A 13,478-nucleotide genomic window follows, 5' to 3' on the forward strand; every position below is an offset into this window, starting at 1 on the left:
TTTTTTAACTAAATTATTTCAATTCCAAACCAATCACGCTGCAGCCTTCTGATACTGTAGTGGAGGAGAGACTAAAGTACAGTAAAATACCAATAAAACGAATTGCTAGGGTTTTCTGATTCTGGTATTATTTCGTTAAAGTGAAATTTCGTTTCATCAACATAAGCCTAAGTTATTTTTTTCTTTAAAAAGCATATTTATTTATTTAACTCTACTTACGCTGTAAATTGCGCATATGTTACATGTAGGTCTGGAAACTCTTCTTAGCTAAAATAAAAAGCTGAACTTGCATTTCATTTGAAAAGTTAAAAGAAATACAGGAAAATAACAAAATTCAAGTTTTATGACGCACCTTTGTAGGACAAGAGGTGTCATGTTCTTTGGAAAGCCATGTTGAGAGATCAGTGAACTGTGATTGGTAGAAGGAAATTATATGAACAGAAAAGGGAAAAACTGCATAAAAAAACTAACATAAAATTCAGAGAAAAGTGAATCATGGTAGACAAACTACATTAGCTACATATTTAATGACTACGTCGCCACTATGAAATTATTATAATATAAAATATCTCCATTCTTGCTAACGAATTGTATCCTATATTTTAAATATTCTTCGTTAAAAAGGAGATTTTTAGGGAAGGGAACGAAATTTTAATTTCGTTATACTTATTTTTTCGTAAAAACAAATTTCGTTACATTGAAATATTTCAATATTAAATTAGCCTTTGCGAGTAAAAGAAAGGGGACAGAAAATAATTTCGTAATACTGAATATTTCGTTATACATGAGTTCGTTATAACGACATTTTTGTACGTGTGTTCGTCACGTCTCGGATTCTGAACGCTCTAGCACTCTAGCCATTAGGTCGACGAAGCGTCTGAAGGAGCCGAGTCCGAAATCAATGAGTCTTAACATGTTCAGCTGCCAGAGCACTGCCTCACAACAGCTGCGAAACGGGTCCAAATCCCGACGATGGCGGAAAAACCAACGTTCCTGAGAGTTTTCATTTTTCGGGGCACTCCCATTTTCTTCCATCACTGCATCGCTACTTTTCATTTTCATCATTCAATAGCATTTTACTCAAAAGATGTACAGATTGGCGTACAGGTGGCACCACACAGCCGAGTGACAATATCTACAAGATCGCGATCGTTCGGACCTAAACATAATTCCAACTATAAAGGATGCAAGCACAATAAGCCCACTGCAAGCCTTCGAGTTCCTCCTCCGTACCTAGGACAAAAAAAAACATGCTTTAAAAGTTGAGGAAATGCTGTACTCTGTCTGAGGAATACTGTTTCTTGTAAGAGTGAGGAAATATGAAACAAACACAAGCTTGTTTTCGATGCAGGTTCTCAGATTTCACGCCCAACGACGCGACGTTGTCTCTGATCACACCGCTGAAGTGCTACGTCCTGGAGCAGCACCTCAGCAAGCTCATATTGGAGCTCAGAAAGTGAGTCACATGCATTGGATTCTTACGGCTTATGTTTTTCTAGCGACTGCGCCGTATCTGCAATTCAGCTACAACTCTAGGGGCGCGAGTTTCATTACTTCCGTTCACTGTAGTATCGCATTTGTGCAATTATTAATGTGTAGCAGGATAAAGATTATACTGGCATTATTTTTGTTTGTAATGATCAAAGAAACATCATGTAGAAGAATGAGGCTTTTTATCGCATTCATGGGTAATAAATATTGTTAAAATGTTTTGTAATGTAAATATTACAGCAAATTCACGTATTGAAAACATTATTACTTTCTCTTCTTTACTTCTACAACCGACTTGTTGCAGTAGCTACAAAATCTTTTCTCAGTGTATCCTGTAGTAATCGAAAGTCGTGTGATTGGGTGCATTGAAAATAGAAAACATAGGCCTGATATGTCTTTGTTTTGCTGCAGATTATACTTCACAAAGAGCTTAGTAGGTAAATATAAAACAGAACTGAAATTATTACTTCCGCACTCATTAGGCGCTGTGTCGCAGTCAAGTGAGTGAGGTGACATCGTCATCCCCTGGGGTTTTATTTGTATAGGACAATGTCTTTTATTGCCGAATGACTGAAATGGAAACTATTAAACTATTTCCAGGAACGGCCACTTCGCACATCCCTCAGTCAATAGACTATGCACATTATTGTTCGTCCGAGTGGAAATCACTTCACAGTTACTTAACTGGGCTGGCTCTTTTCATTAAATTATCTTAAACAATCCTATAAGTCTTCCAATTCTGAACAGCTCAGCCACTAGCCTTTACAGAGGGGCCAGCAGAAACGGGTTGCGACGTAACTACTCGGACGAGCAGTAGTAGAGATGGGAAAAGTTATTTTCCAGTAACAGGTCCATCTGTTCCTGTTCCCTGAAAATGCTAGGTTCCAAATAAAAGTTAGAGAATAACAGTACGACATATGTGTAACGATACAGTGGTATTTTGGAACAAGTACTTACGACTATTAAGTAATGTAACATCCTTCATAATATAACAGTGGTTTCTGAACGCTAACTGATCACTGCATGCCATGTAATCCAGTGTCATGTCATAATCAGTTGAGTTGTGAGTTCGTGGAAAACAAACATTTTCTAATACCAAACTGAATCCGTAGATCAGGTTTGTTCGAAGCAGGATATTTAATATCATTTTTAATTATTTGTTCCTGAATAAATAATAAAGGGGATACTAGCTTAACTGTCCTGATTCGCCAATTAAACTACGTTTGCCTGTTAAATTACAAGTACCGGTATGTATCTAATTCAAGACATTGGTCACTAAATGGAAGTGGATACCAACGATAAATAAAACAAACCTATTCATCCTCTTCAGCCCATCTCAAGTTCACAGTGATGTTTAATTTATCCAAAAATGGGTAATAAAACATGAACATTTGTAAAATTCTGTAGTTAATTATTTTTGTTTTGCTAAAGTTCACAATACAGCCATAATACATATTACACATTATGTGAATCATAATAATCCAAGCATTGCAATGATATAGGAAAATGTATATTTGTACTCGTAAATAAGAAATCTATAACAATCTCTGATGTCTCACTGAATAGTGAAGTACCTTGAAATCTCTTAAATCCAACATAGAAAATTAACTTACTGTTATGACAAGTGTTCTATTGCATGTTTCCACGTATTCACTGCATTTTGATATTCCAGTAATATTTATTTTATTTTATGTTCTCTGTTTCATCGTTTTTCCATATAATGTCTATCACGTTATATCTAGGTCTATCATGTGAGAACTCTAACTACATATTACATTACCATGATTTTCCTTTGCTGTGTGTAACCAAAATTGTCTTCATTGTATGCTCTGTACTTCACTATTTTGTTATATTATTATTATTAGTATTATTATTATTATTATTATTATTATTATTATTATTATTATTAGCTTACAATACAGTCATGTCTGAATTGAGTTTACTTTAATTTCAAGAATTGGTAATGAAACTGAAAATGGAAAACATCTGTAAGTAAAACTTGATCTGTAGGCTATCTAATTTGCAGTACAGTCACTTAGGATGAGGCCTACTATATTGTAGTAGCCTACAGGTAATATGTTACATTTTTAATTTACTTTGCCAATTTTTTCAAACAAGTTCTTAGTATCGGTATAAGTTCTGAAAGACTAGACCACCGATTTTTTTTCTTCACAAGGGTGGTTCAATTCCACTCGTTAAATGAACATATCCTAACCTAACCTAAATGAACCTAACAACCTAAAATTAATAAATACTTCAATCATACTTCTTACACGAATATACGCCGCCTCATTTGCATACTAAATCCCAATCACAAACACACGCTAAAGAGATGCCGCTGTCTTGAACAGCATATTTACTCTTAAACATGTATTCGGCCAAATATCCAACAAAACGACTCTTCTTCCTTCCAAATTTGTATATCTTAGAACGAACTTCTTTTCATAGACGTTCTATAACCTGAGTATGTGCACCAGTTTCAGGACGTACGAAGTTCACAATCAAATGATAAAAAACTGAACTACATCATCGTAACTTCTATCAACATGCTCAAAAAATTAATTATTACGAATACTACAGCTCATCTTACACAAGAAAACAAAAAATAATAATAATTTCATTTCCTACTGTTCACAATGAATTATTAACGTTATCGCTGTCGTGTATATAATTATCAGAGAATTGTCTTTTACGTGTGCAAACATCGAAACTCATGGCGTCTATTATTTTAACACAAAAAATAATCCAATGATGTTATACAGGAACAATGTACAGTGCTAAAAATGTTGCATATTATTTTAAGCAATATACAATTTTTTTAGAAGTCTATATATTGCCATTCACTAAATTCCCCCTCGAGATCCCTATATCGGGAAGCGCGCAGTGCAGTCGTACCCACCCGACATCGCGGAAGTATGTGTCCGAAAATTTTAAACAGTTTAAAAAACGCAAACACAAATTCCTCACAACAATTCGCTCAAGAAACAAAATATCAAAAGTGAATAATCAAGATCTTGTGGCATCGCTACCATAACAATGGATCTTACCAACAGTATGGGGTTCGTCCTCCAGTGCCGTTAACTTTAACAGTGATCACTCAGAAATCATACGATGAAACTTTAGGAAGAGAAATTTTTCTTATTTATGATTCCGGATTACATGACAAGAGACAAGAGTAGACCTACAATTCTGAAGTTTTCGACATTAAGGAAAGCAGAACTTCTTTCCAGGAGCGACACATTCAAAACAGTTTCTAACCACTTATTACAACTATTTACGTTGCATGGTTTAGTAAGAAATTATGTTTCCACTTATTCATTGTCTCGCAGTTCGGCTAACTGAAACAATTAATATGTTTCAATATATCGTGAATTAAGCCAATCATCATGTGTTAACAACCACCCTACATTTTCTGTGTCATACTTTGACCTAGCAAACATTAACTCCTGTCGAGAAACTTTTCTAAATGTCAGTATAAAAGAGGCTACCTCTTAAATTTTGCGCAATCTACTTGGAGAAATGTTACAAATAATGAGCTGAGAGACACATAATCCACGAATAAGACACCAGATACCTTTCATGTATAAATGGTATGGGATTTATTAAACGACCGGTCTGGCGAAAAAGCACTGCAGTTGGCATCGCAGATCAGCGGCGGCCTGCGAGAGCTGCATCCCAAGGTGGATGTGTACGAGTCGGCATGAACCAACAGCAACATTGCTTATACAAGCGTTGGCTGGACACAACCGTTAAGCAAGATATGCCTCTTAAACCAACAGATGTTCGATAAATATCAGGTGTATGAAGACGAAATCGGTATTAAGAGCAATCTCTTACAATTTAAAACTTCACAGTGCTCCACACTGACCGAATGAAATGAATTATAAATATTTATATTATCCTAATCAGACAAACTTTGATTCTTAAACCTGCCTTTATAAACTATCCAAATTTGAGCACATTTTTTATATGGACCTTATTCTATCCCATGCCAGACCGTTTGAATTTTGGGCCCCAAGTTAGAATTTATAAAACAGCTGTTATATTACCGGTTGTTCTGTATGGTTTTGAAACTTGGACTCTCACTTTGAGAGAAAAACAGAGGCTAAGGGTGTTTGAGAATAAGGTGCTTAGGAAAACATTTCGGGCTAAGGAGGATGAAGTTACAGGAAAATGGAGAAAGTTACATAACGCAGAACTGCAGGCATTGTATTTTTCATCTTATATAATTAGGAACATGAAATCCAGACGTTTGAGATTGGCAGAGCATGTAGCACGTATGGGGGAATGCAGAAATGAATATGGAGTGTTAGTTGGTAGGCCGGAGGGAAAAAGACCTTTGGGGAGGCCGGAACGTAGATGGAATGATAATATTAAGATGGATTTGAGGGAGCTGGGATATGATAGGGACTGGATTAATCTTGCTCAGGATAGGTACCGATGGCGGTCTTATGTGAGGGCGGAAATTAACCTGCGGGTTCTCTAAAACCCATTTGTAAGAGAACAGCGGCTCTTGGAGAAGTGGACCTTAACATGCAGTAGATATTTACTTAGATTTGATCTTTTTCTTATTGGAATGTAGGCCTATCTCTGATAACCAGGGAAAATTCATTTTCCTCAGTAATATGGTTTATATAATACAGCCACAGAATATCGTTTGACTGAAATGCCATGAGATCATGTGTCAAACAAACTTCAATTCAAACTTGCTGGAAGAAATCAAAGACCGAAGAACAATTTAAAAAATGCACTGATTTCCAAGTTACGTTCCTTATAAACAGTACTGAGACTCGGGGAACCGATCTGACGCCTGGAATTGAACCTTTCGCAGTCATGCGTAAGACCCGCTCAGTGACAACTGCTAGATGGTTGCATTATGATTGGTGGTAAGTATATAGGCATCTGTTTTTCATGAAGCGGGAAATCGCGAAATGTTTATGAATTTATACCAAATGTCTAAAAGCGCGATATAGGCTATTCAAAGAAATTACACGGAATCATAGTATTTGAAAATAGCAGCAGCGATTTGAGATGAGTTGCGTTAAAAAGACATAGGCCTAATTGACCCAACGACCGATTTTTCACCATTTCAGTATATATCGGAAGCTATGTACTGTATACCGCTAGCTTTGCTTCCTTTGCTTCTCTTAATAAGTGCATACGCACTTGTATTTGGGAGCTTCTTTTTGTGCTGCAGTTTATTTAAATGGGAGTGATAGCTTTTGACAGAGAAAAATAGCGAATATTCGACTACATAAAATAAATAATAGCGAAAAATATACCGAAATCACAAAAAATGACGAAATTTGGCAAAAAGTTTCATCGAAAACAGATGCCTATAGTGATAAGTGATAAGGTTATTCCCCTTACACCACTCACTATATCTATCACAGAAACTGTTCAAGGCAAAAACATGTGGCAAACCAATAGGGGAAATGTCACGCTTCCTACAACGTGACATAATTATTATTATGCAAGAGACCAAGTTAGACCAACACGCCCCTGCCACTTCGTTATCTGCAGACCGACACAATCCAACAGCCTGAACATGAACTACGCCAAGGGATCTTTTTCAACGTGTTTGTATTATGACATCTGAAACATTCATCAACACGTAGACCTATGTACTGTATATTATTACACTTTTGGTTGGGAGGGAAGAAGAAACGCGTATCAAATTAATAAAACACTTTACACTTTATGTTGGTTAGCCTGTCATTGACCATAGTAATGCTAACAGTAATGGTATCCAATATTACAAATAACGGCTAAACGATACTGCATGAAACAAAAGTGTCAGACTGATTCAAACCGACTTAGACAGTTTGCTTGAACCAACTGGCCCTTAAACTTTTAATGCTTTGCTCTCAAGCTGCCTTGTGCAGCGCCCGGTTAGGTACTTGTTTCACTTAGAAATTAAAAAATTATGTAAAATAGTAAGAAATAAAAGCACCGTTTTAACATACAATTTAGGCTTAATAGTAGTAATTGCAGGAGTGAGAATGATATAGTCCTAGGCAAAACAGACAAAAATTTTACATGAGAGCGTGTTAGAGGTTTGTTAGGTGCGGTATCATAATTTCTTCGGCGTCTACTTACGTCATTTGTTGAGTAATATTTACAATATTTTGCTGGTAGCTTCCCCATATGTGTAAGAAATTAACTTGCACAAAAAAACATTTTCGTCAAAATTTCTTTCTCACCCCTTCAATTTCTATCACCTCTGCAAACAAAGACATTCAATGCTTTCCTCCATGTGCACAGTCAACGTTGTGAATGTTACTATTTTAGCAACTCCTATTTCTTTGGAGAGGGCGTCCGTCTGAGAGTTGAAGTTCCACCGTACTTTGTTGACAAATTAAGCGTTGGATGCAATTAACAAACAAAAGTCGTGTACGAAGTGTCTGTTACTGGAAAATCATTTGAAAAAGGAAAACAAAGAAACACATTTTGTAGTTGCTAAAGGAAAATTATATATATATATATATATATATATATATATATATTGGCTGATTTATTTACATATGGTGCTGGTAATGTGACTTCGTATGTTTGTGGTTTTTGTACTTTAGTTTCCAAGCTGATACAATTTACAGCAGGATGTTTCTTCCAGTTTCAGTGCTGTGTCAGAGCCGTCACTTGAAGACATCAGACAAATATGTCCTGAAGAGATGAATCAACTTTCCATCTCCATAGAGAAGATGAAGATCTTCTGTACAGCTAATCCCGACTACATAAGAAAGCAATTTTCGCTGGTTAAGTCGATGTAGGCTGCATCTCTCGTTATTTCTATATCTCATTTTCGTCATTACATCATTTTATATAAAAATATTAAAACAATACCTAAATACGACGATGCTCATTGGATTAGGAAACACAGTTAGTTGGTATTTTCAGCAGACAAGATGATTTTTAATGACCTATTCAAGAAACTGTAACTTTCCCTTTGGACAACCATACTGCTCACTTCAGCACCATCGTACACACAGGGCATCATTAAACCAACAGGAATGTGTGGGACCGGCATCACAGATTGTAAATAAGGTAGGACGTTTCCACTTACAGTACATATGTTTTTTTTTTTTTTTTTTTTTTTTTGAAAAACCTAAACAGGAATCAGCCAGGCTTCCTTGTCAAAAAGTATAGCGAGATTCCAAGTCTGTTCACAACTTTGACGTTTCCACTTACAGTACATATGTTTCAATGCTTTTTTTTTTGTTTTCGTTTTTGTTTTTTTTTTGTTTTATTGAAAAACCTAAACAGGAATCGGCCAGGCTTCCTTGCCAAAAAGTATAGCGAGATTCCAAGTCTGTTCACAACTTTGAGGTTTCCACTTACAGTACATATGTTTCAATGCTTTTTTTTTGTTTTCGTTTTTGTTTTTTTTTTTGTTTTATTGAAAAACCTAAACAGGAATCGGCCAGGCTTCCTTACCAAAAAGTATAGCGAGATTCCAAGTCTGTTCACAACTTTGACGTTTCTACTTACAGTACATATGTTTCCACGTTTTTTTGTTTTTTTTTTTGTTTGTTTTTTTTTGTTTTGTTTTTTTGTTTTTTTTTTTTTTGAAAAACCTAAACAGGAATCGGCCAGGCTTCCTTACCAAAAAGTATAGCGAGATTCCAAGTCTGTTCACAACTTTGACGTTTCTACTTACAGTACATATGTTTCCACGTTTTTTTTTGTTTTTTTTTGTTTGTTTTTTTTTTTGTTTTGTTTTTTGTTTTTTTTTTTGTTTTTTTTTTTTTTGAAAAACCTAAACAGGAATCGGCCAGGCTTCCTTACCAAAAAGTATAGCGAGATTCCAAGTCTGTTCACAACTTTGACGTTTCCACTTACAGTACATATGTTTCCATGCTTCTTTTTTTTTTGTTTTCGTTTTTTTTTTTTTTTTTTGTTTTAGTGAAAAACCTAAACAGGAATCGGCCAGGCTTCCTTGCCAAAAAGTATAGCGAGATTCGAAGTCTGTTCACAACTTTGACGTTTCTACTTACAGTACATATGTTTCCACGTGTTTTTGTTTTTTTTTTTTGTTTGTTTTTTGTTTTGTTTTTTTGTTTTTTTGTTTTTTTTTTTGAAAAACCTAAACAGGAATCGGCCAGGCTTCCTTGCCAAAAAGTATAGCGAGTTTCCAAGTCTGTTCACAACTTTCATTTAAAAAGTATTATGAAGTATTTGGGTAAAAATCTGTTCGCTACAGAAAATTCGCAGGATCATATGTTCGTCATGTCAGTGTTAACATTGTACTCGGCGCTTCTCGAGCCCATACAGTCTTACTCCCCTTAAAACTACTTTCTGGTTTTTCGATTCAAAACTCAAAAATCAATATCAATGAAATGGCGCAATGAAATAAAACATAAATGTTCCCATTTAATTTATGCATAGCTAAAACAAAATTAATCAGAAGCTCCTCGTTGTCAGTGTGCTGTAACCAGCTACTCCTTAAAATACGTATAAAGGAAACACTTCCACTGGGAGCATGTTTCACACATCAGAGTTTCAAGAGTAGATTTATTATCTTCGCATATGCACTGGGGTCATTTGGCTTAATATGCTTCCTTCAAGCCACACCTTGCTAAACGCTCCTCTCACTTCGTCACGCCGGGGCCGAGCAGTGCACCTGCCGCGCCGGTCAGGCTTCTCTTTGACCTATCGGGGCTCTCTAATTTTCCGATTACAAATCTGGATGGACCTCGTTTCAGACTCTATACGTTTGAAAAATATCTTGGGTACAGCTTGGTTTATAGTCAGGTATAGTCCAGATTAATAACACAGCACTTCTTCAATTTTCTTTTCGTACACGTTTCCAACAGTTAAATTAACTGCTTCACTCGCAAAACATACGAGTGCCCGATCAAAAAATTAAATACATGAGCTTACATCTTCCTTATATTGCACGTGAATCTACAATTCTCAACATCTAGAACTTTCCATAAACATCGAGTTCTCCCAGATATTGGATCTCACTGTCTTGTGCTGTCTGGCTATCACAACGCGCACCATCACAATTTTACATAGAGCTGTAATAATATACGTCCGACATATCAGAATAAGGATAAAAATGTCAATCTGTGGCTGGCGACCGCTGCTAGAGCAGGCTTCCTGGTAGTAGCCTACTCCACTTCTATAGATTTCTACTCGACCACATAACATAGGTTACTTGGGAATGTGAGATTAGCGGATGGGGACACAACACATTGGGGTGCCTATGGTTAAAATTTCTCAAACCTCAAACCTGAAGTCCCTGAAATTCATACCGATGCACAGCACAATAACAAAGAATAAAGTTCTAACAATCAGTATAGTATTAACCCTAAATTGAGGAACACCTCTGGTGTAAGGCTTTGATTTTAGAATAAACCGTAAGCCATCAATCGCTCTCCTGCACATTTTTCTAGTTATTCGGGTTCATGCGCGATTCACACGGGGAAAAATTATGCATCGAGAATGAAGTCGAGTCGTAGCAGCGACGTCTTCGTATGTCACGAAACAACACGCCTTCATGGCTTAGCAGTAGAACTCTTTCTTCTCGTTCGAAATACCAGAGTTCGAAGAATATCTATGTCTGTTTAAAATTGTATGGTGTTTTTTTTATGTATTAGCATGCAGCATTATTGGTTTTCATTTAAAATTTTAATTTTCAACTCTGTAATTCAACTTAGACTCTTACTTTGAGAGACGAACAAAGGGTAAGGATTTTCGAGAGTAAGGTTCATAGGAAAATATTTGGGGCTAAGGGAGATGAAGTTACAGGAGAATGGAGAAAATTACATAACGAAGAACTGCACGCATTGTATTATTCGCCTAACATAATTAGGAACATTAAATCCAGACGTTTGAGATGAGCAGGTGCTTATAGCACGTATGGGTGAATCCAGAAATGCATATAGAGTGTTAGTTGGAATATCTAAGGGAAAAAGTTATTTTGGGAGATCGAGATGCAAATGTTGTTGTTTAGTAGACTCTCCGAAGACAGGTCTGAACCTCACAAGTAATATTAAGAAGGCACCACTTATGAGGCAACTAGACCAGGAGATAATGAGGTAGGGTGGCCAGTTCCTTTCCTCCTCCCTTGCATACATCGCCAACTATGGAGGATGATATTAAAATGGATTTGAAGGAGGTAGGATATGATGCTAGGGAATGGATTAATCGTGCTCAGGAGGGTGTACATCAATTGAGCGCGAAAGGGTTAAAAATGCATCAGTTGAGCGCGGGGTCAGTTTTGGGTACACATCAGTTGAGCGCGGGGTCAGTTTTGGGTACACATCAGTTGAGCACGTGGTCAGTTTTGGGTACACATCAGTTGAGCAAGGGGTCAGTTTTGGGTACACATCAGTTTTTTTTCCCGTTTCTCTTTTTCTGTTTTCTGTTTCCCGCTTTCCGCTTTCTTAAACTAGTACGTACACAACACCCATGCCCACTCGAACCCACAACCTTTCGGACCAAGCGATAGAGACATGCTTGAGCCATCCAGGCCGATGGTTGAACGCAGTGGAGTTGAACGCGGTGGTCAGTTTTCCTTAGGCTTAGTGATGACACATATGTGTAAGTCATGCTTGATGGAGAAAATTCAGTCCTTGGGGCTTTCCAATGAATATAAGATAACAATATTGACAACGGCAAATGATTGCACTGGATATTCGGTCTTTCATTTCTTCCTCCAAATGAAGTCGGAGACACATTTATTCAAGATTTAGTTAGCAACCAACCTGTTAAAGAAAGTATCACAGCCTTTGCTAATTATTTAGTATACAATTTCATAAAACTGGATTCGTTATTTCCCCCTGAAATATGGGCTTCCGATGTTACAACAGATAGAAATAATAATGCATGTGAGGCGTTCCACAAAGCCTTCTATGTGAATTTTAATAGTGCTCACCTTCATATACAGTATATTTGTTTCTTCAAGTCATTATTGACACACAAACTAGCACATATTATATTAAAATGAATGATAACGGGAATACTATTAGAGCCAATCCTACATATAGAAGGAGGAAACAGTATATGGAAGAATTACTTTGTAGATATAGACGCTGATATATTACTAGAATTAGTTCCTACAGACAGTGGCTACCATTATCCAAGAAAGTGGCCTAGATATTAAACAATCCATTACTGGCACTGGAATAATTATTTTAAACTCTGACAAATACCAATTTATCGGTACGACCATTTTTAAGAGAGTAGTATTTTTAACCGTACTTGTCAATGTACAGAGAGTCTCTGCAAAATGGGAAGGGAAATTGCTGCGGCTCGTATTGAACTGACCGCCGCGCTCAACTGATGCATCCCAAAACTGACCGCCGCGCTCAACTGATGCATCCCAAAACTGACCGCCGCGCTCAACTGATGCATCCCAAAACTGACCGCCGCGCTCAACTGATGCAGTCAGTTCAGGTAAAATTTTCTCTTCCGCTCAACTGATGAACTTCTGCTCAGGATAGGGACCGATACGATGGCGGCAATGAACCTCCGGCTACTTTAAAAGCCATTTTTAAGTAAGTAATTTAATTTATATACAGCAGTAATACTTAAACGTTACATTAGTTTTATACGGACATCCTTTTTTTCAAAATATCGTCAGATGAAAGCAAGTAAAAGTAGAAAGAAACATTAAGAAATCACTTTAGACCTACATTATCCGAGACTGTAACTCATGACGGCAACACAACTAGCCACGCAATTTCCCACTTACATACAAGTGATGGATTACCTCATAGAACAACAAACAATGGTCAAATAAATGTTATGTTTTATTTAACGACGTTCGCAACTGCAGAGGTTATATCAGCGTCGCCGGATGTGCCGGAATTTTGTCCCGCAGGAGTTCTTTTACATGCCAGTAAATCTACTGACATGAGCCTGTCGCATTTAAGCACACTTAAATGCCATCGACCTGGCCCGGGATCGAACCCGCAACCTTGGGCATAGAAGGCCAGAGCTATACCAACTCGCCAAACAGGTGACTAACAATGGTCAAG

At 36.9% G+C, this 13,478-nt stretch overlaps 2 protein-coding genes across 6 annotated transcripts in view; both read left to right on the forward strand.

Annotated features, from left to right (window-relative positions):
* LOC138707400 (uncharacterized) overlaps positions 1 to 8,366 on the forward strand; it is a 102,485-nt gene extending 94,119 nt beyond the window's left edge. For 3 of the 5 annotated variants that reach the window (XM_069836775.1, XM_069836773.1, XM_069836772.1), the window contains 2 exons: positions 1,352 to 1,456; positions 8,105 to 8,341. In XM_069836775.1, the coding sequence (XP_069692876.1) occupies positions 1,352 to 1,456; positions 8,105 to 8,261 (262 nt within the window). In that variant the 3' untranslated portion in view covers positions 8,262 to 8,341. Of the gene's footprint in view, positions 1 to 1,351; positions 1,457 to 8,104 lie in introns of all 5 variants that reach the window. The other 2 variants (XM_069836776.1, XM_069836774.1) reach the window with 2 other exon arrangements.
* A 25-nt stretch (positions 8,367 to 8,391) lies between these two features.
* The window catches only part of spidey (hydroxysteroid 17-beta dehydrogenase 12 spidey), an 88,485-nt gene continuing 83,398 nt past the window's right edge, over positions 8,392 to 13,478 (forward strand). Inside the window, exon 1 of the mRNA XM_069836777.1 lies at positions 8,392 to 8,535. The gene's annotated coding sequence lies outside the window, so the exon portion shown is untranslated. The remainder of the gene's footprint in view (positions 8,536 to 13,478) is intronic.

The sequence above is a fragment of the Periplaneta americana genome, chromosome 10 (assembly GCF_040183065.1).
Source record: "Periplaneta americana isolate PAMFEO1 chromosome 10, P.americana_PAMFEO1_priV1, whole genome shotgun sequence".
Lineage (NCBI taxonomy): Eukaryota > Metazoa > Arthropoda > Insecta > Blattodea > Blattidae > Periplaneta > Periplaneta americana.